Source organism: Podarcis liolepis, assembly GCF_965112155.1.
Source record: "Podarcis liolepis genome assembly, chromosome: 13".
Lineage (NCBI taxonomy): Eukaryota > Metazoa > Chordata > Lepidosauria > Squamata > Lacertidae > Podarcis > Podarcis liolepis.
The window spans coordinates 13,615,490-13,643,456 of NC_139573.1; the positions used below are offsets into that span (position 1 = coordinate 13,615,490).

At 41.7% G+C, this 27,967-nt stretch overlaps 4 protein-coding genes across 10 annotated transcripts in view; all 4 read right to left on the bottom strand.

Annotated features, from left to right (window-relative positions):
* LOC310691388 (vomeronasal type-2 receptor 26-like) overlaps positions 1–27,967 on the bottom strand; it is a 252,293-nt gene that overhangs the window by 70,344 nt on the left and 153,982 nt on the right. The window lies entirely within an intron of this gene.
* LOC310691424 (olfactory receptor 4Q2-like) lies at positions 7,010–25,614 on the bottom strand. 2 transcript variants are annotated; one of them, XM_083471215.1, is made up of 3 exons: positions 25,494–25,614; positions 18,536–19,479; positions 7,010–7,066 (listed from the first exon to the last, which is right to left on the bottom strand). In XM_083471215.1, the coding sequence occupies exons 2-3, from the start codon at positions 19,472–19,474 to the stop codon at positions 7,055–7,057; spliced, it is 951 nt and encodes a 316-aa protein (XP_083327341.1). In that variant the 5' UTR covers positions 19,475–19,479; positions 25,494–25,614; the 3' UTR covers positions 7,010–7,054. The 2 variants fall into 2 exon arrangements, with proteins under 2 accessions (XP_083327341.1, XP_083327342.1); XM_083471216.1 differs by lacking the exon at positions 25,494–25,614 and adding an exon at positions 21,424–21,561.
* Positions 7,055–25,578, bottom strand: LOC310691420 (olfactory receptor 4Q2-like; the record flags this gene model as incomplete). 5 transcript variants are annotated; one of them, XM_083471207.1, is made up of 3 exons in its annotated part: positions 21,428–21,538; positions 12,925–13,020; positions 7,055–8,010 (listed from the first exon to the last, which is right to left on the bottom strand). In XM_083471207.1, exons 2-3 carry the CDS (start codon positions 12,944–12,946, stop codon positions 7,055–7,057), a joined length of 978 nt encoding a protein of 325 aa, XP_083327333.1. In that variant the 5' UTR covers positions 12,947–13,020; positions 21,428–21,538. The 5 variants fall into 5 exon arrangements, with proteins under 5 accessions (XP_083327333.1, XP_083327334.1, XP_083327335.1 ...); XM_083471208.1 differs by lacking the exons at positions 12,925–13,020; positions 21,428–21,538 and adding an exon at positions 25,494–25,578; XM_083471209.1 differs by lacking the exon at positions 12,925–13,020 and having other exon boundaries at positions 21,428–21,544.
* LOC310691452 (olfactory receptor 4M1-like) lies at positions 23,102–26,751 on the bottom strand. Of its 2 annotated transcripts, none has more exons than XM_083471246.1 (2): positions 25,790–26,751; positions 23,102–23,270 (listed from the first exon to the last, which is right to left on the bottom strand). In XM_083471246.1, the coding sequence occupies exons 1-2, from the start codon at positions 26,532–26,534 to the stop codon at positions 23,242–23,244; spliced, it is 774 nt and encodes a 257-aa protein (XP_083327372.1). In that variant the 5' UTR covers positions 26,535–26,751; the 3' UTR covers positions 23,102–23,241. The 2 variants fall into 2 exon arrangements, with proteins under 2 accessions (XP_083327372.1, XP_083327373.1); XM_083471247.1 differs by lacking the exon at positions 23,102–23,270 and adding an exon at positions 25,315–25,608.

Below are 27,967 nucleotides of genomic sequence, written 5' to 3' on the forward strand. Positions count from 1 at the left end.
AACTACCAACTAAGGAAATTCTCAGACTACTGTTCTGGTAATGGGTTATCCATCAACTATGAAAAATCAAAAGTCCTGGTGTTTGAGAAGAGATTCTCCCCGAGTAAATGGGTACCAGAGCAGACCAAATTCTTCCGGTACCTAGGGCTTTTATTCCATCATTCCAAGTCCTGGAAACATCATTAGCAGACAGCCTATCAAAAGGCGGAGGTAAGCAAACTGGTTATACTTCGATTCTTTTATCCAAGGGGAGGCCATTATGTTCCACCAGCCATTGAGGTATTTAATGCAAAATCTGTCTCTCAACTCCTCTGCGCCTCAAATGTCTGGTTCAATGGCTCATTCTCCAGGTTTGATGGCTTCCAGGCAAAGTTTCTCTGATAAAATGTGTTCCAAATGCAATACTATTTTTAGAAACAGCCGAATGTCCTCTATCAACTAAAGCATGGTGGGCTGCCCTGAGATACTGGCTCAAGATCTCAGTCTTTGGCCTAGGGAAGGGGTTACTTCCATACCTAAACAACGAGACGTTTACCAGCTCATGGATGAAAATTATGGTTAGAAAAGCCACTTTGATTGGTATGCCACCTTCTCTCCTGTACCATCTGGGCTATGATACTGCCCTTGAATCTCTGAGGCAAAGGCTCTAGGACATATCATATAGTGATCTCCAATCTCAATCGCATGTTATCTGTGGCCCATTAGCAGTAGGAATTTACTATGGGTTCAATTTTCAGACACCTGCATATCTTAGAAATTTGTCTGTACCAACATATTGGCATCTTTTCACCAAAGCCAGATTAAATGTATTCCCATCAGAAGTGTTAAATGGCAGACTGAGAGATATTCCTTATCAAAATAGGATCTGTGTATGCTCTCAGGACATCAACTGCATGAGGCACATTTTATTGCATTGCGGACAATATTATCAAGCTAGGGAGCTATTGATTAAAGCACTATTGGCAAATCGACCGGGTCAATCTGAAGCCTACTATACCAAATATCTTCTGGATGACAAGTCCAAAGATATCACGGTGGCTGTGGCAAAGTTTATTTCAGTAGTCATAAGAATCAAAGATCAACATGACTAAACAAATAATGCTTTGGACTCCCTTCCCTGAGGGGTTGTCTGTATGAATCTGTATTTTATTCTGAATCCATGTTATGGGTCGTTGGACCACAATAAATATTTATATATATTGCTAGCTCATTAAGCAATATCTTGGTGATATACAATTAAATCATTACAACATCATAAAATGTAAATGAGCTACTGTGGGAGAAAAGGCGGGAAATAAAAAATAAAACTACTTAGAGTAGATCCACTGAAATAAATAAACATGACTCATTTAGGACAATATATTTCAATAGGTCTGCTCGGAGGAGCACTAGCATTGCATTCAAACCAAGATTAGTAAAATCCAGAAATCATAAAATTCAGAAGAAATGGCCAGTGCTTAATCAAACCATTTATCTAAAAATTCTTGTTTTTAGAAAGTGACCCAGTACTTCAATGGTAAGTGCTTGTCTGATTTCGATAGTCACAGTCTTGCAAAAATCCTGGTGCCACTATGCTAAAAACCTTAATTTGGTGAAGATACTGTTTAAAATAACCTGGTCCCGTGATGGCTTGAACATTTTCGTGATTGTCCCTGCATCTTTTTGGCAATTGGAGGATATGGTCTAGAAGATACCAAAGCCTACAGCATTATGGCTAAGCTATTCCTTTCCAGAAATAGGAATAGCTGAGATGTGTCAAGGGCCATTTCAAGGTTCTGTTCTACCCTGTTTCTTCTGGTTAGGCATGGATAGGATTTCACTGTTAGTCTTGATTGATTCCACTGTGTTCAATGGGACAGGAAAAGTGTGAACCGAATTACATCCTTTATGCACCTGCAGTTGATTTGACTTTTTAAAGCATATATAAGATATTTTAAAATTCTATCTATATTGTACAATGGGGGAGATGGGTGGCTGGAGAAGAGAGGGTTAATGGAGCCAGGAGAAATTGCCGAAGAATTGCATATTAGTCCTGATGAAGCAGCCCAATGTTGCATTTGTTTGGAAGATTGGTTGACTGTTATCAACAACCGGCCTTTTAAATGACTAAGGAATATCTGAGAAGAAGAGTTCTTTCTTGGCAGTATTAAAAAGGTAAAGGGACCCCTGACCATTAGGTCCAGTCGTGACCAACTCTGGGGTTGCGGAGCTCATCTCGCTTTATTGGCCAAGGGAGCCGGCGTACAACTTCCAGGTCATGTGGCCAGCATGACCAAGCTGCTTCTGGTGAACCAGAGCAGCACACGGAAACGCCGTTTACCTTCCTGTACCTATTTATCTACTTGCATTTTGACGTGCTTTCGAACTTCTAGGTTGGCAGGAGCAGGGATTTGAACTGCCGACCTTCTGATCAGCAAGTCCTAGGCTCTGTGGTTTAACCCACAGCACCACCCGCGTCCCTCTATTGGCACTATTAGAGTGTTGCTATTTTCAGATTAGAGTCAGTCACATTCTGGCAAACTCATCTTGAGCAATTACAGCTGTTTGGAGGTCTTGCAGGACAATGCACTTCCCAAAATATTGCACTTTCTGTGATGAAGAAAATGCAGAGGAAAGTGTGAGTTTACACTTCATTGATGCAATGCTGCCTAACCTCCCCACAATTAAATCAGGATGCATGCACAATAAACAAGTCTGGAAATGTTCACTGGGAACCTGAGGGGGGTACAGTGGACATTGACAGTCTGCTAGTATGCTTACTTTCACCTCTGTTCAGATTGTATATCCTTAAATAAACACACATATTACAGAATGCCAGAAAGCCTCCAGGGATCTCATTCCAAAGGGAACCAATTCCAGGCAATCTGGTTCAACAGGCTGTGTAAGTTTCTGAAATGCACAAGCTTGCAAACCCCAGAAAGATGAAAATATCACAAGCAGCTACCCCTCTGCCAGATGCCTTCAGCTCCCTGTGAGAATGTTTTGTCTCTGCTTTGTTTAACTTTGCTTATATCAAAAATCTTGTCCCATTTCATTTCCTTTTGTCACAATCACTTCATGCCCCTATGTAGTGAGAATTTTGAGAAGTGTACCATTTATTCAGCTTTGATTTCCTTTAGAAGAAAGTCACTGAAAGTTTGTATCATTTTGGAATGTGTGTGTTTACTTACAACTATATAAGTCAGAGACTCAGTGTCAAAACACTCTCAGGCAGCCTTTCCTAGCCTGGCGTCCTCAAGATGTTTTCAATTTCCCACCATCCCAATCTGTTCAGGTAAGCATGGCTGTACTGTGATGGTTGTTGCAGCCCAAAATATCTGGACAACAAGTATTCAAAGCCCCTTGCTTCAGGATCAGGTACCTTTGGGGACAGTCAGCACTCTAACATGGTTATGGTAAAGGTACTGCTGTGACGGGAAGGGAAATAGTGTTTCTGTGTGCTCTGGTTTCCATCACGGTGTTCCGTTGCACCAGAAGCGGTTTAGTCATGCTGGCCACATGAACTGGAAAGCTGCCTGTGGACAAACACCAGCTTCCTCGGCCTGAAGCAAGATGCAACCCCATAGTCACCCTTGACTTTGCTATTTTGGTGCTTTTAGAGTGTTGCTATCGTTTTATAGGTCACTCTCTGCTTTCTCTGTGTGTCCCTCTCTGCCTTGCTTTTTCTCTGAATGAAACTGACTAGGCTAGCAGTTGACTCTGGCAATGGGAGAGTAACCTCCTCCATTGCACCTTACGGCAGCAGACTAGTGACTTCATAGAAACATAGGAATCTGCCTTGTACTGACTCAGACCTACAGGTCAGTCTGGCTTAGTATTGTCTACACTGATTGGCAGTGGCTCTCCAGGGCTTCCCTACCCTTCCTAGCAATGCCAGGGATTGAACTTGGGAGTTTCTGCATGCAAAGTGGTTGTTCTTTCACTGAGCTATGACTCTCTCTCTTGCAAGGCAGGCTGTGTGGCACACAGCTGTGATCTCCAGAGCAGGGAGATAACTGATGGGTGCTGCTACCACCTCCCACCATCAATGTAATAATAATCACCATTATTATTATCCTGAGTTAGTTGGCCACCTGAAGCAGTTGCCTCATTTTGCCTAATGGTAGGGTCAGCCCTTCTTCTGTGCTTGACAGGAGGCAATTGACAATATTGTGGAATAATCACAACCTACCCCTGAAATCTTTCAACCCAGAAGCATATATCACCGCAAATACTATAACAGAAATAGAATATTGATAGGCATTGAGATGCCCTTTAAATGTTATTCAACACCAAGTCCCATCAGTCCCAACCAACATGGTTAGTGATAAGGGCAGTTGTAGTCTGGCAACATCTGGAGGAAATGATGGTTTCTGTTTGAAGGGGGAAAATGATTAGCAAATTTGTTTCAGGTCTCCCCCATCAGCCTTGTTCATTCCACTTGCTCTCTACTTACTCAGTTCTGAAGTTGTATGGAGAATGTCTCTCCCCAACTGATCACATCTTGGAATGAGTAGTGAGAAGTGGTCTTCTATTGTCACTCAACGACATCGAATGCTTTCTGCAAGCCAGAAAATGAGAACAATGAAAAGACATCTCAATTTATCCATTTGGATCTTGGCGAGGCAAACAGGTGCTCTGGGCATTAAGGAGTTGCATGACTCTGATTGCAAAGGGAGTTTGTTTCTGCTGTTGCTGCTCTCATGTCTCCAATGAGGGAAAGACAGAAATCTCTGAGAAGTTGTAAAGGAAATTCCCCCTCAGCCTAATTTACCTTTAATTTGCACTGAAGTCCAGTAGAGTAGATTTGTACTTTGCAACCAGCTTCTTGTTTTTCATGTTTGACATTTTATATGCTGTATTGACTTCAACTTCCATCATCCCTGACCATTGGCCATACCTTCTGGGACTGATGGGAGTGGGAGCCTGTGATGCTCTGGTGTATATATAAATGAAAGTGTGTAAATATTAAAATAATTACAGTAAACTAGTATGTGATAGTATATATATTTTGCTAAATATATAGGTGAGTATAATTTCTTTCTTTCTTTCTTTCTTTCTTTCTTTCTTTCTTTCTTTCTTTCTTTCTTTCTTTCTGGTGTCGTGGTTAAGAGCAGTGGACTCTTAATTTGGTGAACCGGGTTCGATTCCCTGCTCTTCCACATGCAGCTGCTGGGTGACCTTGGGCCAGTCACACTTCTTTGAAGTCTCTCAGCCTCACTCACCTCACAGAGTGTTTGTTGTGGGGGAGGAAGGGAAAAGAGAATGTTAGCCGCTTTGAGACTCCTTAGGGTAGTGACTCCTTAGGGTAGTGAAAAAGCAGGGTATCAAATCCAAACTCTCTTTCTTTCTTTCTTTCTTTCTTTCTTTCTTTCTGGACATGCACTGGAAGCCAGTGCAGTGCATTTCAAATAATGTTTATTAAATATTTTCTTGGTTAACAAAAGTATGTGCATTGTCTCTTTTCTCAGATTGTATAATAATTGAAATAAGGTGTTAGGCTGGGAGAGGCAGAGATTGTGCTTGGAATGTTGGAAGTAAATAGTAACTGGATAAGAATTTTGATAGGGAAATTGACTACTGGTGGTTTTTAGTTGAAAGGAGCAGTGGTAGTTGGAGTTTCATGGGGGTGGGGTAAAGTGTTTGGGTAGCTGTGGTAGTATTAGTGAGAGAGAGTGGGGTCGGTGTTATTAATGGTCATGGTTTGGGGACAAATGGTGAGTGTATATTTAGCCTGGATATATTTAGAATGGTAGAGTAGGTAGGAGTGTTCATATGAACCGAAGTCACATCTTAAGTATGTTACCGAAACCATATGCTCCTTTGCACTGAACTATTGTAAAATCATTTATTATCTCTGTGATCAATAAAATTGTGGGTGACTGCTGACTGAGGTGGGACTCATTCAGTATCTGTGAAGGCAGAACAATAAATAATTTTTAAAAGGCCTAATAGAAATCCAGTTCAGGGTTCTAAAACTTAGTGAGAGTGGGTTACAGGGGGGTTGAAGTCGATCTGAGGGTAGTGCCAGAGAACCACATAGCTGAAGGGGAAAATGGGCAGGACAGGTGGGGTTTTTTGTGAGATACAAACCAGAATGATACAGACAGAAGTAGGTAAAGAGAATAAATGGTTTTGGCTTTAAAAAATGTAGTCCCTTGGTGAGGATTAGGTATAGAGAGAGTGATTTGGGGGGAGGGGAGAGATATAGTTTCTGAAACAATGACTAAGCCTCCACCTCTGTAACTTCGCCAGATGAAATCAGTGATGAGAGGGTTAACACTGTAGCTTATTGATGACACTGTTCCCATGAGTCAATCTGCCTATTATACTTTAAATGGATTTCCCCACTGCTTCCTTTGTTCTCTTGGTCTTCCTTTTCCACTTTACCCAAATTGGAAAATGTCAAGGTTAGGGCTCTGTAGAGGTGCCATTATTTTCCATCGCAGAGTTGGGCTGGGTGGGAGGGTTTAAACCTTGACAATTATCCAAGCATTGTGATGTTACAAATAAAATTATGTCTGTATGTCTTTATGTTACCCACTTCAGATTTCACTGCTGACTCTCTCAGCCACCCCACCCCAAAATATTTGCAGAGCCACTCCTAGTCTTCTGGTCTATGGAGAAGCTCACCAACTATATTATATTTTTAAGTTACATACAACATTTCATTCATACACACACACACAACACCATTGTTTTATCCCGTATATTAATGTTATTTATTTGAACATTGATATTTTGGTTAAATATGCATACTCAATTTATTTGATTACATGTTGTATTTTCATGTGCTTGATCTCTTTATTTATTTGATTGCATAGGACGTTTTCATCATTGTCAGGGAGTAATAATTGTGATTCAATCTCAAGCTTCTGCATAGGAAAAGAAAACCAAAGTGCTATAATATCTGTTTTAAAATGAAATGTCATTGTTGATTAAGCATTTGCAGGTTAGATTTGTATATTGTTGCTGTTGTTATTATTTAAATTTGTTATCCACCCTTCTCCATAAAAGCAAAAGCATGGCTGTTTAGATAGTTTCTTTGGAGGATATTCTGTGAAAGTCTTTAGAATCACGTCTCTACCTTCCCATCAGAAATTATTTCCTTCCCTGTCAGCTTCCTTATTGCTGACTTCACATCTTTGTTTCTCAGAGTGTAGATTAATGGATTCAGCATAGGGGTGATGAGATTGATATTGTAAAGAACATGGGTCAGCTTGTCTACTGTGATAGCAGATAAAGGCTCAGTGTAGATAAAGATGCAAGGTCCAAAGAACAATGTCACCACAATTAGATGGGAGGCACAGACATTGAGGGCTTTGCGCCGTCCCTCAGGAGAGCGGATCCTCACCAGGATGGTTGCATAGGAGATCACCAAAAGGACAAAGCAGCTGGCTGAAATGAGGCCACTGTTGGAGACTATGAGAAGCTCAGTGATGTAGGTGTCAGTGCAGGCCAGCTTGATGACCGGTGGGACATCACAGAAGAAGTTGTTCAGTTGGTTGGGCCCACAGTAGGGAAGGCCTATAGTGAGGAGTAATTGAACCATGGAGTGGATGAAGCCCCCAGTCCAAGAGGCTGCCACCAGCCAGCTACAGAGCTCCCTGTTCATGATATTGGGGTAGTGCAGAGGCTTGCAAATGGCCACATACCTGTCATAGGCCATGACAGTGAGGAGGAACATCTCAGCAGCGGCCAAGAGATGGAGGAAAAAGAGCTGGGCCATGCAGGCATCAAAGGAGATGCTCTTCTTCTCAGACAAAAAGTCCACCAACATCTTAGGGGTTGTGACATGGGAGTAGCAAAGGTCTAGAAATGAGAGGTTCCCAAGCAGAAAGTACATGGGTGTTCTCAGTCGAGGGTCTGAGGTCACTGTCAGCAGGATCAGGCTGTTTCCTACTAGGGTGGCTGCATAGACTAGGAGGAAGAATACAAAGAGGGTGGCTTGGGACTGCCATGTTGGAGAAAGGGCCACAAAGAGGAATTCATTGACTCTGGTGTAGTTTCCTTTCAGGTGATCCATTTTGCCTGCAAAAGTGGAAAGAAGCATTTTTAATTATTCATGGGGGTGCAAAATAAAATAAGAAAACCTTATAAAATTGGCTGCTGGGGGGGGGGAATAGCCAGCTATAACCAACCAACCAACCAACCAACCAACCAACCAACCAAATAAATAAATAAATAAATAAATAAATAAATAAATAAATAAATGCTGTCTCCAATGCTATTCCTACTTAGAGTAGATCCATTCAAATGAATGGCCCATCATTTTCATTGGCTCTCCCCTGAATAGGACTACCATTGAATTCAACTCTAAATCACAAAACATGGATCAGATTCTCAAGACTGAATCTACTCAATTCTCTAAAAGTGCTTGGTGAAGCTAAAAATATTATCAAGAGATGGACAAGTAGCCACTACCATAAAAACTTTCAGTTGGTAAAGAAAATAAATCAACAGGAGATAACTGTGAGACAGTCAGGAAGGCTTGGCCAAGTGATTATACTGTTCTAACCTGTACACTAGGGAAAATTTGGTCCTTTGAGTAACCTGGATCCAGGTTGTTTAAGCACTTTATTCACTAACAATAATACTGTTACCTCCAAGGGGCTTTTAAAAGTGTGCAGTTGGACCTAAAATGTGGATGGCATATACACAACTTAAATCAGGGTAGAATGTGCTCAGTGTTCATGCTTAAAACAAACTGTCCAAAACACCTTCTTATTTTTTGGCCACAACCTCCTCTTCTTCACCATCTTCAGGCTGGTAACATTTTGCCCCATCCTTATAAATACTGCTAAAGTGATCCTTCCCCCCTGCTTTTGATGACTTTAGTTACCAACTAAGGCAGATTCCTAAATGAATTAACCATCACTGATAGAATGTAAGCAAGGATTGAACCATGCTTTGCAGTTGTTCAGAGCTGCTCTTCTTCTTCTTCTTCTTCTTCTTCTTCTTCTTCTTCTTCTTCTTCTTCTTCTTCTTCTGGGTGTCTGATGGGGAGTTGAGATATTGCCTGGTTAGCTCAGTAATATTCTGGCCTAGTAATAGAATGACAGACAGTGCACAGCATTCAACACTATTGTAGTATGTTAATAAGGAGGTGCTCTGGCCAAATGCTGGGATGCAGCATTCTACACTACCTGCAGCTTCAAGTGTAGCCTTACATAGAGTGCATTGCAATAATGCAGGGGTCAGCAAACTTTTTCAGCAGGGGGCCGGTTCACTGTCCCTCAGACCCTGTGGGGGACCGGATTATATATATATATTTTTTTGGGGGGGGATAATGAATGAATTCCTATGTCCCACAAATAACCCAGAAATGCATTTTAAATAAAAGGACACATTCTACTCATGCAAAAATATGCTGATTCCTGGACCATCCACAGACTGGATTTAGAAGATGATTAGGCTGGATCCGGCCCCCGGGCCTTAGTTTGCCTACCCATGCAATAATGCATTCTAGAAGTTGCCAAGGCTTGCATGGCTGTGGCCAAGCTGTTCATTTCCTGGCAAAGCCATGGTATGTCCCACAGAGGAACTTACGGTCTTCAAATAAAAACATCCTGAAGGTCCCAGGCCACAGAGAGGTTAGACTGGCTTCAACCAGAGCCAGGGCTTTTTTGGCTGTGGTTCCAATCCGGTGGAACGCTCTGTCACAAAAGACTAGGGCCCTGCGGGACTTGACATCTTTCTGCAGGGCCTGCAAGACAGAGCTGTTCCACAAGGCCTTTGGTCAGGGCGCAGCCTGACTCCCTCCTTTGGCAATCTTCACATAACTTTATCTTAATGGTTGCCATCAATTTGATTTGATTTTAATTAATTTTATAATGAAATGTTTCTAGAATGTTGCACTATTTTATTGTTGTTAGCCGCCCTGAGCCCAGCTTTGGCTGGGGAGGGAGGGATATAAATAATAATAATAATAATAATAATAATAATAATAATAATAATAATAATTAAACAGATACATTACAGGGCCCCGTTAGTCCTGCCACCCCTGACTCCTGTCTGGTTTCTTTGACCCGTGATGGGGCTTCTAGGTGGTTTTTAAGCATAGTTGCCAATTGACACTCATTACCCCTACAGTTCAAAAAGTCCAAAATCAGGCCCAAAGTTCAAAATCATGTGAACGTTTGAATTTCCAGATACAATTGATCAATATCTGAAGACTTTTATTTCCCCACTCTTCTGCCATACAAACTACACATACTGTATAGGTACCTGGAGGCATTTACTGGTGTAAGCTTTTGGACACTGACAGCAGTTGCCTGGGACTGCCAACTTTCACAGGTTGAATGTCAATAGCAACAACATTTTAGGTATACAGTGTAATATCTCTCTGTCTGTCTGTCTGTCCATTCAATCATTTTATATATCTGGTCTCCAGAATGTCAAGGTGTATACAGAATATACAAGGTGTAGGAATCAGTAAAACTGTCAATTTCATTTTAGCAATTTCCCATTTTTACAGCATCCAGTTCACTATATTTCTATATCAGTTTGATGGGATGCAAAATAATAATATACATTTGGGGGTGCCAAATGTGGCCTCATAAAGGCCTCTTATTATGAAAGGTCTGCCCCTGCACAATTGGCTAGGGAACTACAAAGTCAAGTTTTACAAAATGCCAATAAACCTCTAGTAACTTCCAATAGAAACTAGATCCAGTTAAGCACTATATCCCTGGAACTACTCAGCGCTTTAAACGGGATGAGGGTAACAAGTTCTGTATTCTTTATTTACATATTCATAAACAACACTTTCAAACGCAATATTGTAAGGTAGTATATAGTCTAATTAATACCATAAAACCATAAAAGCATCAATAAGAGCCAAGACACTGCTTGTCATGAGTTCACTAGCACAGCAAGGAACTGTTCTAAGCACCCTTATAGATAGGCTAACACAATTAGTAGTGGGATGCCTTCTTCACTAAATTTTCACAACATACAGTGTACCTCGGGTTACAGACACTTCAGGTTACAGACGCTTCAGGTTACAGACTCTGCTAACCCGGAAATAGCGCCTCGGGTTAAGAACGTTGCTTCAGGATGAGAACAGAAATTGTACGGTGGCGGCGCAGCAGCAGCAGGAGGCCCAATTAGCTAAAGTGGCACCTCAGGTTAAGAACTGTTTCAGGTTAAGAACGGACCTCCAGAACAAATTAAGTTCTTAACCTGAGGTCCCACTGTATTCAAGTCCTTACACAGAAAACTCTTCTAATGATCACCCACGATGGCAGTGCGTATCATTTAACACTCTCCTAATGAAGCAGTTTTTAAGGTATCTTCAGTAACTCTAGCAAACATGATTAACACCACAGTCCTAGAAAAGTGTGGACTGGAATGCAAACTTTATGTCTTAAAATTATACTTTACCTTTTGAGGACCCAGGAAGTTCTGCATCAGGACATTTTAAAATTCTATCCATATTGTACATTGAGGGTAGGGGATGGGGATAAGAGAGAGCTAATGAAACCAATAAAACTGCCACATAATACCTTATTAGTCCTGACAAATGTCAAATGTCTCCTTTAATAAGGTGATTGGGAGATTGCTATCAATAGCTGGCTTTTTGTGTGGTCCAAGCAATATCTAAGATTAAGATCTCTTTCTGGGCCCTTTCAGGGTGTCATCATCTTCAGGTAGGATTCAGTTACTTTATGGCGAATTCAGATTGCACATTTACAGTTGTTTGGGAAATCTTGCACTCTAGACATGCTTCCCCCCCAAATATTTAACTTTTTTTCTGATAAGAAAAATGCAGAGGGAAGTATGTGGCAACACTTCCTTGATGCAATGTTGCCTAACCAAGTTACAAATGAATTGGGCTGACTGCTCAATAAACAGGTCTTCTGCAAGTGCCCAGAAGCTCTGCTCCCCACTCTAGCTAAGAATTGTGCAATTGAGATGCCTACCTAAGAGGAGAAACTGCAGTTGGAGGGGGAAAACATACACAGAGAGAAGGCAAGAGATGAATTTGGGACTTGGGAGTTAACAGGGTTTGGGGGAGTACTGGATAGCTCCCTGTGAACCTGATGTTGGCGGGTGCAGTGGTCCTTGACAGTCTATTAGGGTGTTTAAGCTACTCCAGCACCTATGGTCAGCTTGTATTTTTGCAAATAAGCACACATATTACAAAATGCCAATAAGCTTCCAGAGATCTCCCTCCAACAGGAACCAGACCCAGGCAACCTGGTTCAAGAGGCTGGGCAGACTTTTGAAACACACATACTTGCAGAAAGAGAAATAAACCCAATACCAGAGAGAAGAAAATAGGAGAATCACAGACCCTTCTTTCTAATTGTCTTCTGCTTCACATGAGGACTTATTGTCTCAGTTTGATTCAACTGTGTCTGCCTCAACAATCTTGGGGACTGGATGTGGTGTGTGAGATGAAGCAGCCAGAGGGTTGCTCTCCACCCATCCCCAGCATTATCACCACCACCATTATCCCTTATTATTTGGCTCCCCCCCCCGAAATGTGACCCAGAGCAACTTTGAAATGGAACCACCACGTGCCACCTCAAGTGATTGCCTCACTTTGCTCTGCTTCTCTATTTGACAAGCATCACAAGACAATTGAGAGAATTATGGAATAATCACAAAATGCAAAATCTCCCCCTAAAATCTCTCAACCCCAAAGCATCTATCATCACAAGTCCTATAACAGAGAATTAGAACAGGGCTGCCAATTGGATGCCACCCAGGGTTTATTCAACCCTAGCTCCAATCAGTCCCAGGCAACATGCTCAAGGATGGTAGCTGTGGTCCAGAAACATCTGGAGAACACATTAGCTAGCTGTGAATTACAAGACAGGTTCTAACCCTTTTCTGCAAGCTAGTCTGTGTCTGAAGGAGGGAAATTGGTTAGCAAATTTATATCTGGTCTACCGCATCAGCCCTGTGTGTCTCACTTGCACTCCCTTCCTTACTCACTCTGAGGTTGCACAGGGAACATCTCTTCACAGTTAATCAAATCTTGGTGTGTGAAGTGAGAAGTGGTCTTGCAGTGTCACTCAATGACTTTGAATGCTGGCAAATGGGAACAATGAAAAGTCTTATTTAATTATCTCTTTGAGACTTGGCACATATGTGTAGGCATTAAGGAGCTGGTGAGTGTGGTTGCAAAGGGAGTTTCTTTCCAAAGTTACTGCTCTGGTATTCCCAGTGAGAGAAGGGCAGTAAACTTTGAGAACTTGCAAAGGAAATTCCTCCTCAAGCCAGTTTTCCTTTAATCTTCACTCAGCAAGTCCATTAGAATGGATTTGTACATTGCAACCACCTTCTTGCTTTATAAATCTGAAAGCAATCCACAGTGTTGCAACACCAGTGTTCACGGGGCTTTACAGTATTGAATAGACCAAGACTCTGCCTACATTCCTGTTTTGCCTTAGGTGGTGAAATGAGACCAGCTGCCTGTACTCTTCCCATAGCAGAGGTTCTGGTCTAAACCAATTGTAGTAGAGTATTTTATTTACCAGAAGCAAGATGGTATAAATAGGTGAAGGAGAACTTGTGACCATTCAGCTCTCACCCAGAAAAATGAATTAAAGGCACTTATAACAAAACAGGAACTTTATATGTTTATATAAGAGGTTGTAGCTTAACAATGATGTTTAATAAATCTTTACTGAAGACATTCTAGCAGACAGAGAAATGCTTCCTAGGACTGGCTATTGTTTTACTCCACCCAAAGAACACTTCCAGCCCCTCCAAATCTTAACTGTCTCTTTAGGTAAAGAGAAAATTGTCTGGCCACAGACTATTCCTAACGTCAACACTAACCCACTCTGTTTCCTCTATCCTATCTGAGTCTGCTCGGCTAGCCAGAGCCCACATTGACCACAGTGCAGGGACACATGGTAGACACAGAATGCAATCAGCTTTTTATTAACAGAAAATAACAACACAGTAGAGTCCTGTGGTTTCTCTTAATCCAGCTGAGATGTTGCTGAAATTGATCACTAGCCCTGACCTTCCCCCTCTAGCCTCTCACTCTGGATTCGTTTCAAGCAAAGGCTGTGTTGAGGGGGGGGCTCCTCCTCTAGACCTGTTTGGCCTGTTGTTCGGCAATGTGCAGGACTCTCCTCAAGCGGGGTGTCAGAGGGGGAGGAGAGGCAGCAGAATTGGGACTGTTCTGTTGTTGGGCAGCAAGGGCAACCTCTGACTCCTCTTTGTCTGAGTCTGTGCTCACACTGTGACTCTCAGTCTCTAACCCTATCCTGGAATGCCCTCCTTCTTCTGACCATTGTTGATCACTCAACCCCCTTGCTTCTTGCACCTCTGAGCTTGTCCCTTCTGCAGACTGCTCTTCAGTGTCCCACCACCATGATCCAGGATCTAAGTCATCTTCTGTGTCCTTCCTGAGGGGATCTTGGGTGGGCAGCTTCCAATGCTCTTCCTCATCCAGCCAGTCCTTGACATCCCATTCCCCCACGCCTCTTGATTAGTTGATCTACTTGTCAGCTCCAACTGGCTGTTGGGTCACAAAGAGGCAGACCCAAGGGTTGTCCATCACAATATTCATATAAATATATATTTGGTATATTTTTATGTACACACACTGCACCATATATTAGCAGGTTCATTTTTTATTGATTACTTAGCTTATTGTTATTTTTGCATATTTTAAACCTCTTTGTTTATCTGAGTATATGCAACATTTACATCACACCTAGGAATAAAAAATTGGGATTCAGTCAGAAGCTTGAAGGTAATCTACCTAAGACACGGAAACCATTGTTGTTTAGTCGTTTAGTCGTGTCCGACTCTTTGTGACCCCATGGACCAGAGCACGCCAGGAAACCATACTGCCCTAATATATATTTAAAAATGAAGATTCCTTACTGCCTAAGGACTTGCTCATTAAGTTTGTAATTTGCTGTTGTTATCATCATTCAGATTTCTTAACCACCATAAAATCAAAAGAATAGTTTTGGTCCTAAAATCATACATCCAAAGTTTCAATGCCCCTCACATGTGTTTTTTTTAAAAAACACATTAGTTTAAATTATTGTTTTTGAGTCACTGCCATTACATATTTTGCCCAGCTTTGCTGTTGTGAAGGTCTTTATAAGCAATAATCCAGGGAATCACATGTCTACCTTCCCATCAGAAATTGTTTCCTTGATTGCCAACATTCCTGTGTTTTTTATTCTTTTGCTTTTAACTTGTTTTTATTTTGTAAAATGATTTTACTGTATGGTTCGTATTCTAAATTATCATAAACCACTATGATAGATTTCTATGATACAACAGTATATAAATCTATTTATAACAAAATAAAATAAATCTTCATTTTATAATACTTGTCTTTATTTACAAATATACAGGACAGTTAAAATATGCATGCCTATGGATGGGACTTACTTCTGAGTAGACATGGATGGGATTGCACTGTCAGTCTAGATCAGATTTGGTGTGCTCAATGGGACTTGGACTAGGGAAAGGGTAGACTGAGTTGCATCCTTTATGTACCAGGATTTGCTTTAACTTTTGAGAGCATCGGTAGTTCTGCATTAAGAAATTTTAATATTTATCTATAATGTACACTGGGGGTTGTGGTGCTGGCTGGACATGAGATGGTTGGTGGAACCAGGAAAAGCTGTTGGATAAAGCCTTATCAGTCCTGAAAAAAATGGCAAATGTCTCATTTGACGGGGGGGGGGGTGTTGGTTGCTTTCAATAGCTGCCCCTTTGAATAGCCAAGTAAAATCTCTCTTTGGGTGCTAGTAGAGTATCACCATCTTCAGGTAGGGTTCAATCACATGCCGGCAAATTCAGGTTGTGCATTTACAGGTGATTAGGATGTCTTGTGCAACAAACATGCCTCCAAAAAATATTGCACTTTCGTGCTATGGGACAGACAAAAGTATGAATTAACACTTCCTTGATGCAATGTTACCTAACCTCCCCTCGAATAAATCATGTGGGCTCACACTCTCTACTCTCCAACACAGCTAAGAATGGTGAAAACAATCTGTCTTAGAAAAGAAACTGCAGTCGGTGAAAGAAAGAAGGGGGGGTAGACAGAGGGCCAGAGAAATGACTTTGGGGCTCTGGGATTTAAGAGTGATTGAGGTGCTGGACAGCTCCCCAGGAACCTGACAGAGGTGCATTGGACCTGGACAGTCTGGGGGAATATTTAGGATACAACTTCACCTGCACCCAGCCTATATATTTCTGAATAAACACATATACTGGAAAATGTCAGCAAGCCTTTAGAGATCACCTTCCAAATCGAACCAGACACAGGCAATCTGGTTTAACAGGTTGTGTAGGCTTTTCAAATACATAAGCATGCAAAAAAGAATGAAAGAATCCCAGAAGAATGAAAAAGGACAAACAGAGATTCCTCTTTCAGCTCCCTATAAATACTTTTCATTCCAGTTTGGTTTACTTTTGTCTGCCTCAACAATCTTGGAGAATGTCTGTGATTGTGTCAGAAGAAAACCAGAGAGCTGCTGCCTCATAGCAGTAATATTATCACCACCATCACAAGTATCTTTAATTAGCTGCTTTTTTCACAAAACCTAACCCAAAGCAAGTTATAAAATGGTACCAACATGTGCCACTGAGGGTGATTGCCTCATGTTGCCCAATGGTAGTGCCAGCCCTGCTTTTGTGCTTGATAAGGACTGCTAGACAACTGAAAGAATTATGAAACAATCACAAGATGCAAAATGCCACTCCTTAAAATCTCTCAAAAGTAGCTATAGTCATAAATCCTATAATAGAGAATTGGTGGCAGCCAGTGGGATGCTGCCCAAGGGTTATTCATCCCCAGCTCCAATCAATCCCACACAGCATGGTCAATGGTGATGGGAGTTGTAGTTCAGAAACATCTGGATGACATCTATCTGGGAATTACAAGACAGATTGTAACATTTTTTGCAGCCTAGTTTGTGTTTTAAGGGGGGAAATTGCTCAGTGAATTTAGAGCATGTCTACCCCATCAGCCCTGTCCATCTCACTTGCTCTCTCCTTACTCACTCTGAGGTTGCATGAGGAACATCTCTCCACAGCCACTAAGATCTTGCACTGGGAAGTGGGAAGTGGCATTCCAGTGCCACCCAATGCCTTTGAAAATCAGCAAGTGAGAATAATGAAAAGACTTCCTGATTTATCTTGGCAGGGCAAACTGATGTGCTGAGTATGGCGGAGCTGAATGATTGTGGTTGCAAAGGGAGTTTCTTGCCAAAGTTACTGCTCTGATGTCTCCAGTGAGGGAAGGAATTTGAGAATTTGTAAAAGAAATTCCTCCCCAGTACAGTTTACTTTTAAGTGGCATTTATTATGTGCCATGTGTAAGTTTCCTTGGTGTAATGATTAGCACTCTGGACTCTGAATCCAGCGATCAGAGTACAAATCTCGGTGGAACATACTCCTTCGTTTTAAGGGACTACTCCTTAGTTTTTAAGGGTCTAAAACCACAGCGCCTAGGGCTGGCCACATGACCTGGAAACTGTATGCCAGCTCCCTCAGCCAATAAAGCAAGATGAGCACCACAACCCCAGAGTCGGTCAATACTGGACCTAATGGTCAGGGGTCCCTTTACCTTTACCTTTTATGTGCCATAGGATGGATTTGTACTTTGTAAGCACCTTCTTGATTTAAAAATTTGAAGGGAATTGATGTTGCTGCACCATAATTGTCCACAGTACTTTACAACATGAAAAAGAAAAGAGCTCTGCTTTCAAGGATCTTACAGTTTAAAAGAAGGAAGGGTAGAGAGAGATAAACAGGGAAAGAGCATGTAAATGATTTAGTAGCACCTGCTTGGATTTGACTACAAGATAGGTGACAGAAGGGCATAGGGATCTAAGGGGTTCACAGAAAGTGACTGCTAGTTTCCCCTTCCATGTTCAGAATAGGCAATCTGGATCAGAACCATAGTGTGGGGAGAAAGGGTTAAAGACCATGCATGTCATGTCCCCAAAATAATTGGAGTAGGGTGGTTGTTTAGAAATAATTACTTTGGTAGTGTCAATGAAATATGTTTTTGGACTCAAGAGTGTTCCCAGTTCTGCAACTTAAAATATCACACTATCAGGTTTATTGAATGTTATATATCAAAAACTGATATTTTTGTTTAATACACATACTAAGTTTATTTAATTACAGGTTATATTCACATGCATTTAACCTCTTTTTTATTTGATTGCCAATGATATCTACATCACATTCAGACAGTAATAATAGGGATTTGACCAGAAGCTAGCAGGACTTTTGCATAGGAAATGAAAACCACAGTGCCATAATATTGGTTTTTAAAAATGAAGCCTCCTTACTGATAAAGGACTTGCTGATTAAGCTTGTAGGTTCTTATTGTTCTTGTTAATTAGATTTCTTACTAATTCCTCAGCATTAAAGAAGAATATGATGGGTACTTAATTCATATTTCAAATGTGCCAAAGCACATTTTTAAAAGATCAGTCCATTTTTTATCAAAAATGGTTGCTTTCAACACTCTCCAATTACATGCTACACCCAACTATGCTGCTGTGAAGGTCTCTATAAGCAATAATCCAGGGAATCACTTGTCTACCTTCCCATCAGAAATTGTTTCCTTCCCTGTCAGCTTCCTTATGGCTGACTTAACGTCTTTGTTTCTCAGAGTGTAGATCAATGGATTCAGCATGGGAGTAATGATATTGATATTGTACAGGACAGGGGTCAGCTTGTCTACTGAGATAGTGGATAAGGGCCCACCGTAGATAAAGATGCAAGGACCAAAGAACAATGTCACCACCATTAGGTGAGAGGCACAGACATTGAGGGCTTTGCGCCGTCCCTCAGGGGAGCGGATCCTCACCAGGATGGTGGCATAGGAAGCAACCAAGATGACAAAGCAGCTGATTGAGATGAGGCCACTGTTGGAGACTATGAGGAGTTCAGTGACGTAGGTATCAGTGCAGGCCAGCTTGATAACCGGTGGGACATCACAGAAGAAGTTGTCCAGTTGGTTGGGCCCACAATAGGGAAGCCCTATAGTGAGAACTAACTGCACTGTGGAGTGGATGAAGCCCCCAGTCCAAGAGGCTGCCACCAGCCAGCTACAAAGCTGCCTGTTCATGATATTGGGATAGTGCAGAGGCTTGCAAATAGCCACATACCGGTCATAGGCCATGATGGTGAGAAGGAACATCTCGGTAGCACCCACAAAATGGAGGAAAAAGAGCTGGGCCATGCAGGCATCAAAGGAAATGCTCTTCTTCTTGGACAAAAGGTCCACTAGAATTTTAGGGGTTGTGACTGTGGAGTAGCAAAGGTCCACGAAGGAGAGGTTCCCCAGCAGGAAGTACATAGGTGTTTGCAGTCGAAGGTCAGAAGTCACTGTCAGCATGATAAGACTATTTCCTGCTATGGTAGATGCATAAACCAGGAGGAAGACCGCAAAGAGGATGGCTTGGGACTCCCATGTGGGGGATATGGCCATCAAAAGGAATTCATTTATTCTTGTGTGGTTTTCTTTAAGGTGCCCCATTTAGCCTGTAAAAGGGGAAAGGAAACATATTTTTTTATTCATTCATTCAAAAATATTTTCTAAGCTGCCAGCTCATTGAAGAAATCATCTTAGTGTGCTATAAAATTGCTAAAACATCATAAAATAGGTTCCTTGAGAGAGAGGACAGGGAACAAGTAAGTAAACCAAAGCTAAACCCAATGTTTTTCCCTTTCAGAGTAAACCAATTGAAATGAATGAACATGACTAGCTTTCATTTGTTTCTAAGTGAAGGGGGTAGTTTGGATTCACTTCTCTATGAATGAAACATTTATTCCAGAACTGATCTTCTGCATAGCTTTTTCTGGAAGATCTTTGAATAGAATATATCGTGTTAAAAAGCCAGGGATTTTTTCTGGGGGTACTCAAGGTTATGCAGTACTGAGACATTTCTTTTTAGAAGAAAAGCACTGTTTAAAACCACCACTTTATTCCACATCCCTTTACTTATTTATTCAAACTTCTGTTGTTGTTGTTGCTGCTGCTGCTGCTGAAAACTGTCTTTTTCTTCTGTGTCCCTTTCTTCCCACTTTGCTCAGACCATTTCCATCATTTAAAACTGCTATTTTCTGTTCTGTGTCTCCTCACCACTGCTTTGCAAACTTCTGCTGTTATAGAATCAAAGAATCATAGAACTGTAGAGCTGGAAGGGACTGAGGGAATCATCTAGTCCAATGAATTTCCAATGAAGAAGAGTGAAAATTGATGTTTTAAACTTTTCCCTCTTCCATTTCTCAGTTGCCTCGTGTGGGAAAGATAAAGGATACAAGGCCCTCTAATATTCCATTGTATCTACTACCATCACTCCTGGTACCATTTGTTGTCTTTAACATGAGGTTCTAGATTCAATGTGGTAATTTAGAAAGGATATTTTAAACATCCATTGGTGCACAACATCCATCAACTGAACTTAAGATTCTCTATCTGAATAAGCAAAGTGACAGCTTGCTCTTAAGATTCTCATATTAAAGATGAGCAACATATATCAGTATGGGTTGTATACACAAAGGGGCCTGCAGAACAGGAGAAGGTATGAAAATGATGGTGATCACACAGAAAGGGAGAACTAAGAAGAGAACGGAGAAGGGTGAAGAGATTAAAAAAAAAGAGTGAAGCTGAAAATGGAAGTGGAAAGGGGGTTGCCAATGCCCCCCCCCCAAAAAAAAATGAGTAGGAGGAATGGGAATGAGGTTGAATATGAAAGCACTGGCATAGAAAGGTATACAGCATGGGAGTTGGGCAGAATGTGAAAACAGTGCTTAGATGTTGAAGTCTTTGGGAGGGGGAAGATACAAGAGATACATGCAGTGGTTTGTGTGCAAGAGAGGTTGTAGAAAATGTGAGGCAGGCATGAAGTGAAGGTGAAAACAGAGGAGCAAAGCATTTTGTGCTTACAGGAATCAGTAGGCAATTGACAGAATTGTGGAATGGTCACAATCCACAGAATCTCTGCCTGACCTCTCTGAACTCAAAATCATCTATCACCCCCATATCCTGCGATAGAGAATTTGAATAGATATAGCCAATGGAATGTTGTCAAGATGTTAATCAACTCCAAACAACCCAGCCAACATGGTCAGTGATGATGGAAGTAATAATAATAATAATAATAATAATAATAATAATAATAATAATAATTTATTTATACCCCACCCAACTGGCTGTGTTTCCCCAGCTACTCTGGGTGGATTCCAGCAAAATATTAAAATACAATAATTTATCAGATATTAAAAGCTTCACTAAAGAGGGCTGCCTTTAATCCAGCAGCATGTGAAAGGCATAACACTGATTAGGTATGAATTAAAATATAGATTCTAAACCTTCTTTGCAACTCAGCTCGTGTCTGAAGGGGGGTGATTTTTTTTTTTTTTAGCAAATTTGAATCTGAACTACCCCATCAGCCCCATCCATCTCACTTACCCCTTACTCACTCACTCTGAGGTCACTTGAAGATTACACAGAGAACGTCTTTCCACGGCTGATCCAATCTCAGTCTGAGAAGCAGCATTCTGGTTTTGCTTGATGACTTTGAACTCTCCATGCCAGATGGAAAATGGCAACAATGAAGAGGATGCTTGATTTATCCCTTTAGATCTTGGCAAGGTAAACTGGTGCTATGGGCATTCAAGAGCTGGATGATCATTGTTACAAAGGGAGTTTGTTTCCAAAGTTACCGCTCTGACATCTGGCTCTGGTGTCCCCAGTGAGGCAAAGGAAACAAACTTTGAGAACTTGCCACCATCTGGAAAGCACAGCAAATTCATCCTCATGCCCCGTTTAGATTTGATCTGAACTCACTAAACCCAGTGGAGTAGATTTGTGCAGTGGATTAGCCTCCTTGTTTTACAAATGTTAAAGCAATTGTTTTGTTTCATCAGCAGTGTACACAGTGATTCACATCATAAAAGAGAACAGGCCTCTGCCTCCAAGGAGCTTACAGACTAAAACTTGATTCAAGGAAAACAAGGAAGGAAGGATAGAGAAGGAAAGACAGGGGGAAACAGAGAACAAATTTTTAACTTGGGTTCAGCTACAGGATAAAACCCTAGTGGGCTTTGGACCCTCTGGCAGGCCAAGATTAACCCACAAACCAGAGCTCCCCCCAACCCGAGTTGGAGGAAATTTGTTTTCTGCTGCTCAGGAGCGTAGGATCCAAACCAATTCCAGTTAAAAGGTGGGGAGGGGGCTTGTCTGATGGTATGAGCTGTGCAACAGTGGAGCAGCTTTCCTTAGAAGGCACTGGATTCTTCCTTCATTAGAAGTGTTGAAATATAGGTTGATGTCTGCCTATCCCTATCAGGGATACTTACTTACTTACTTACTTTAAGTTAACATCTTACATTAAAAACCTGGCAGTACCTAACTACCGAAGGCTTTTCACCAAAGCCAGACTAAATGTCTTCCCCTCTGCAGTGCTGGATGGTAGGTTGAGAGGAATTCCCTACCAGGACAGACTTTGCTCGTGTGCTCAAGACATCGATTCCATAAATAATATTTTGTTGCATTGTGCAAAATATGAGCAGGCCAGGGCTGAACTGATACTACCCTTGCTGGTACCTTTCCCAGGAAAATCAGAGGCTCACTATGTCAGGTTCCCATTGGAAGACAGGACAAATGCTAGAACATTAGCAGTGGCAAAGTTTTTATCAGTGGTTGCAAGAACCAATGATCCCAATATTGTGAACGAAATGCTTGTTTAACCTGGAGGTAGGCTATATGAATTGTGTATTGCTTTGTAATAATTTGTTGGGTCTCTGGACTGTAATAAAGATTGATGATGATGATTTATTTATTTATTTAACTTTGATCCTGCCATTCCTCGAATGACCTGAGGAAAGCTTATGTGGTTCTCCCCCCACCCTGCCCTGCCCAATTTTATCATCACAACAACCCTGTGAAGAGGTTTATGCTTAGTGATAACGACTGGTCCCATTTTACAGCTTAGTGAAAATCAGTGTGATTTTAAAGTGGTGGGAGCTTCTAGGCCTTATGAATATTTTTGTGTGTGAGAGTGATGCATAGAAGGAACAAAATGAACACCATGGGATAACTGGATGTGCATAATAAGACATATAAGAACATTTATTTGCTTGCAGAACACACTGCACTTTAAGCTTCTAAGTGGGGAGGAAGGAAACTTAGTAGAGTTGTGTGTGTTGAGCTGGTAATTCCACCTTTTGAATTAAACAGTGGTGAGGGTTTATGAGGCAAGCAGCAGACAGAGAAGAGGAGATTGTTCTGGCACTTTCTTATGCCGTGAACAACTTGATGCTGATCACTGTCATGTAGAAAAATGGGTGTTATTGCACTTTTATGGACTGGATCCCGAGCTGCTGCTTCTTTCACAATATGAAAGCAATGTATATTGAGCAACACGGGACACGGGTGGCACTGTGGTCTAAACCACTGAGCATCTTGCCGATTGAAAGGTCAGCGGTTCGAATCCCCACAACGGAGTGAGTGCCCGTTGCTCTGTCCCAGCTCCTGCCAACCTAGCAGTTTGAAAGCACGCCACTGCAAGTAGATAAATAGGTACTGCTGTGGCGGAAAGGTAAACAGTGTTTCCGTGCACTCTGGTTTCCATCACAGTGTCCCGTTGTGCCAGTAGCAATTTAGTCATGCTGGCCACATGACCCGGAAAGCTTTCTGTGGACAAACACCAGCTCCCTTGGCCTGAAAGCGAGATTAGCGCCGCAACCCCATAGTCACCTTTGACTGGACTTAATTGTCCAGGGGTCCTTTATCTTTACCTTTTATTGAGAAATAATGTATATTTGTGTACAGCTACCAGTCATTGTACAGTGGTGCCCCGCAAGACGAATGCCTCACAAGACAAAAAACTCGCTAGACGAAAGGTTTTTCCGTTCGCGATTTGCCTCGCAAGACGAATTTCCCCTATGGGCTTGCTTCGCAAGACGAAAACGTCTCGCGACTTTTTTTCTTTGACTAAAAACAAAGACATGTTTTGTTTATAAAGTTAATTTATTTTCCCTTAAATTTTTGAACTGCTCTTTACAGTATGTGTGACTTTAAAGAGCAGTTAATAAACTGTTGTTGTACCAAATTTGGCTTTGTTTGGACTTTTTTTGACCATAGGAACACATTAATTGATTTTCAATGCATTCCTATGGGATTTCGTGCTTCGCAAGACGAAAAATTCGCTAAACAACAAAAATTGCGGAACGAATTAATTTCGTCTTGCGGGGCACCACTGTACAACACATGGAAGATATGCACATACAGTGGTGCCCCGCAAGACGAATGCCTCGCAAGATGGAAAACCCGCTAGACGAAAGGGTTTTCCGTTTTTGAGCTGCTTCGCAAGACAATTTTCCCTATGGGCTTGCTTTGCAAGACGAAAACATCTTGCGAGTGTTCCAATTTTTTCCCGCTCCCCCCCCTTTTCTAAGCCGCTAAGCCGCTAATAGCCTTTTAGCCGCTAATCCGCTAAGCCTTTAATAGTCGCTAAGCCTTTAATAGTCGCTAAGCCTTTAATAGTCGCTAAGCCTTTAATAGCCGCTAAGCCTTTAATAGCCGCTAATCCGCTAAGCCGCTAATAGGGTTGCTTCGCAAGATGAAAAAACCACTAGACGAAGAGACTCGCGGAATGGATTAATTTCGTCTTGCGAGGCACCACTGTAATCTGTTCATGAATGGGAAATTGTGTATACTCCTCTCCCATACGTATTGGGGGACATGCATATCTCAGTTACATCTTATACATTCTCCAGACATTAGGCATACTCTCTAACAGACTTTGAGGGATGTGCATGAGTCGGACTATTTTGTACATTCTCCAGGCATAATGTGTAACATCTGTGGTATCTTAATTTCATTATGCAAACTCTCCAGCAGTCCTCAGGTAATGTACACATCTCAACAGTTTTTATTATTTCACAGCAGGGTTTTGTATTCTGGCATTGAAAAGATTTCTTCATTTCACACTGCTGAAGGATGTTAGCACCATTTAAAAAACAAGCTTACTCCATGAAACTGAGCTCAGTAGAACAATAAAGAGAGCTTATTAATAGTTCACTTAACCAACATGTACACCTTTAATATAATTTACTTACAGGCATTTTATCCCATGTACTTGTTGAAAGGCAACTGATAATTTGTTAGATTTTTTAAAAGGACTGCTTCTAAAATTTTATTTCACAGGAGTCTCTGAAATAAATTTATTCTGTTATAGAGCACACTAGAATTTAGTTGGAATTTACACAATCAGCTTTAATGCAAAAAATATATATGCCATTTTCAGTTTGAATTTTCCCATAAATTGAGCGTAAGCTGATGAAGTCAAGAAACAACTATTCAAGAGGTAATTGAATAGAATATTTTATATGGATGTATTACAATTTAATCATGTAAGAGTGTGAATGTGTAGAGGCAGAAAGGGGTTGGGGAGATCAATCATAAGCAAAAGAAGCAACTGGAAAATTGTGGAGAAATGTTGTTTCCTAGTGATGTTTCCTTATTAAAACTGACCATATCTTCTCACCCTTGGTCATGCAAGGAAGACCCCAGGTTGACTACCATTCTATTGCTCTCATGTTTTCTTGCACAGGAGGTATCTCTTGATCACCTTCTTCATAGCTGTGGTGATCTCCTTGTTCCTGAGGGTATAGATAATGGGGTTTAGGAGCGGAAAGATTATTGTGTGGAAGACAGAGACCACCTTGTCAGGAGCATATTCATCAAAGGGTCGGGCATAGATGTAGATGGCAGGGGTAAACATGAAAATGACTATGGTGATGTGCGAATAGCAAGTGGAGAGAGCCTTGCTGGCTGACTCACCAGTGGTGTTCTTCTTCAGCATGGTGAGCAAGAAGATGTAGGAAACCAAGAGGGCCACAAAGCAGACCACAGAGATGAGGCCGCTGCTGAATATCATGACCATCTCCTCAGCAAAGGAGTTGGCACAGGTAATCCTCAGAACCTGGGTGATGTCACAGAAGTAATTGTCCAATTCATTGGGTCCACAGAATGGAAGGCGGAGGATCAGCACAACTTGGATGAAAGAGTGGACAAAGCCCCCAGCCCAAGAGGCTATCACCAGTAGGATGCACAAGCGCCGGCCCATCATAGTGGAGTAGTGCAAGGGACGGCAGATGGCAACATAGCGGTCATAGGCCATGACTGTGAGCAGGAACATCTCAGAGGCACCCACAAAGTGGAGGAAGAAAAGCTGAGCAATGCAGCCCCAGAAAGAAATGATCTTGCGCTCAGCAAAGAAATCAACTAGCATCTTGGGGGCAGTGATGGAGGAATACCAGATGTCCAGGAATGCCAAATTGGCCAATAGGAAATACATGGGTGAGCTGAGATGAGGGTCACTCCGGATGGTGATGATGATCAACACATTGCTTGGCAGGACAATCATGTAGAAAGTGAGGAACAGGGCAAAGAGGAAAAGTTGGACCCCACGTTCATGAGACAGTCCTGTCAGGATGAACTCAGTCACTTGGGTGCTGTTCCTCAGACCCTCCAAGTGGGTAGACTTCAGCAACCTAAGTTTGGCCACTGCTGTGGTGTCCTCCATACCTCAAGTGAAGTTTAAGTGATCTGCACCTAGATAGGAAAGGGGGACCAGAAAAGAAAGAAAGGGCAGTGGGGAAAGAGGAGTAGATAATGAAGGAGCGTCTCCACCCCCATCGTTCAGTCCGGATACTGAGGTCCAGCTCCAAGGGCCTTCTGGCAGTTCCCTCACTGCGAGAAGTGAAGTTACAGGGAACAATGCAGAGGGCCTTCTCAGTAGTGGTGCCCACCCTATGGAATGCTCTCCTATCAGATGTCAAAGAAACCAACAACAACAAAATTTTATTTATACCCCGCCCTCCTCGGCCAGGGCTGTGCTCAGCTTGGCTAATACCGAATATAAATTACAATAAAATGTAACAGGGGAAAAAACCAGTTAATTAAAATACAGCTTAAAATATGGCTATCTGATGTTTAGAAGACATCTGAAGGCAGCCCTGTTTAGGGAAGTTTTTAATGACTGATATCTTAATGTATTTTTTAATCTCCTGTTGGAAGCCACCCACAGTGGCTGGGGAAACCCAGCCAGATGGGCGGGGTATAAATAATAAATTATTATTATTATTATTATTATTATTAAACTTTGAATTAAAGAAGGGCTTCTCGGTGGCTGCTCCAGGACTCTGGAACTCCTTCCCTGGAGAAGTTAGACTGGCTCTTTCCTTCCCTGCAGGTGAAGGCTTTCTTATTCCAATAGGATTTTGGTACCTGACTGCTTTTAAGGAAAGGTTGAGTGCTGTGCTGCTTTTATTATAATTTTCTGTATGTTTTAATAAATAATATATCTCTTAATTTCTATGCAGTGATGGGTGAGTGATTGGATCAATAAATAGACACATGAGTAGATCAATTTACCCTAGTCTTTTTACACACACACACACACACACACACACCCCACCCCATATTATGATTATGTTTATATCCCACCTTTCTCCCTGACAGGAACTCAAGGTGACATAGAGAAGATAGGACCAGCTTCCTTTGTTCTTATTTATGTGTTCCTATGACTTAGCATAACACAGCTTCCTTTGTTCCTTATTTCACCAAGGACCTGATTAGGTGCCAACCACACCAAATAAACCTCATTTTCACTTTTCCGTGGTGTTTCACCCTAGAGCTCCACTTTACATTTTCAATCGCCAATATAAGGGAAAGTAAGAGGGAGCTGGTGTCATCACAGGAGCCAACTCTTAGGGGCTGAGGTCCCTTCAGCTCCCCTCCCAAGTTGATGGGCATTGCCATTCAAATGGTGCTTGTGCACTGCATCTCGTGAGTGGGGCTTACCTGGGCTCCCCCCACCATTTTATTCAAGTTGGCACCCTTGGGTGGCATTGTGTGTAGGAGGGCAGAGAAGAGCCAGTGGTGCTGAGTGTGTCTGCCTTTCATCAAAGCAGCAGCTGTGACATTAAAACAGAAAAGTATTTGTAAGCTACTCTG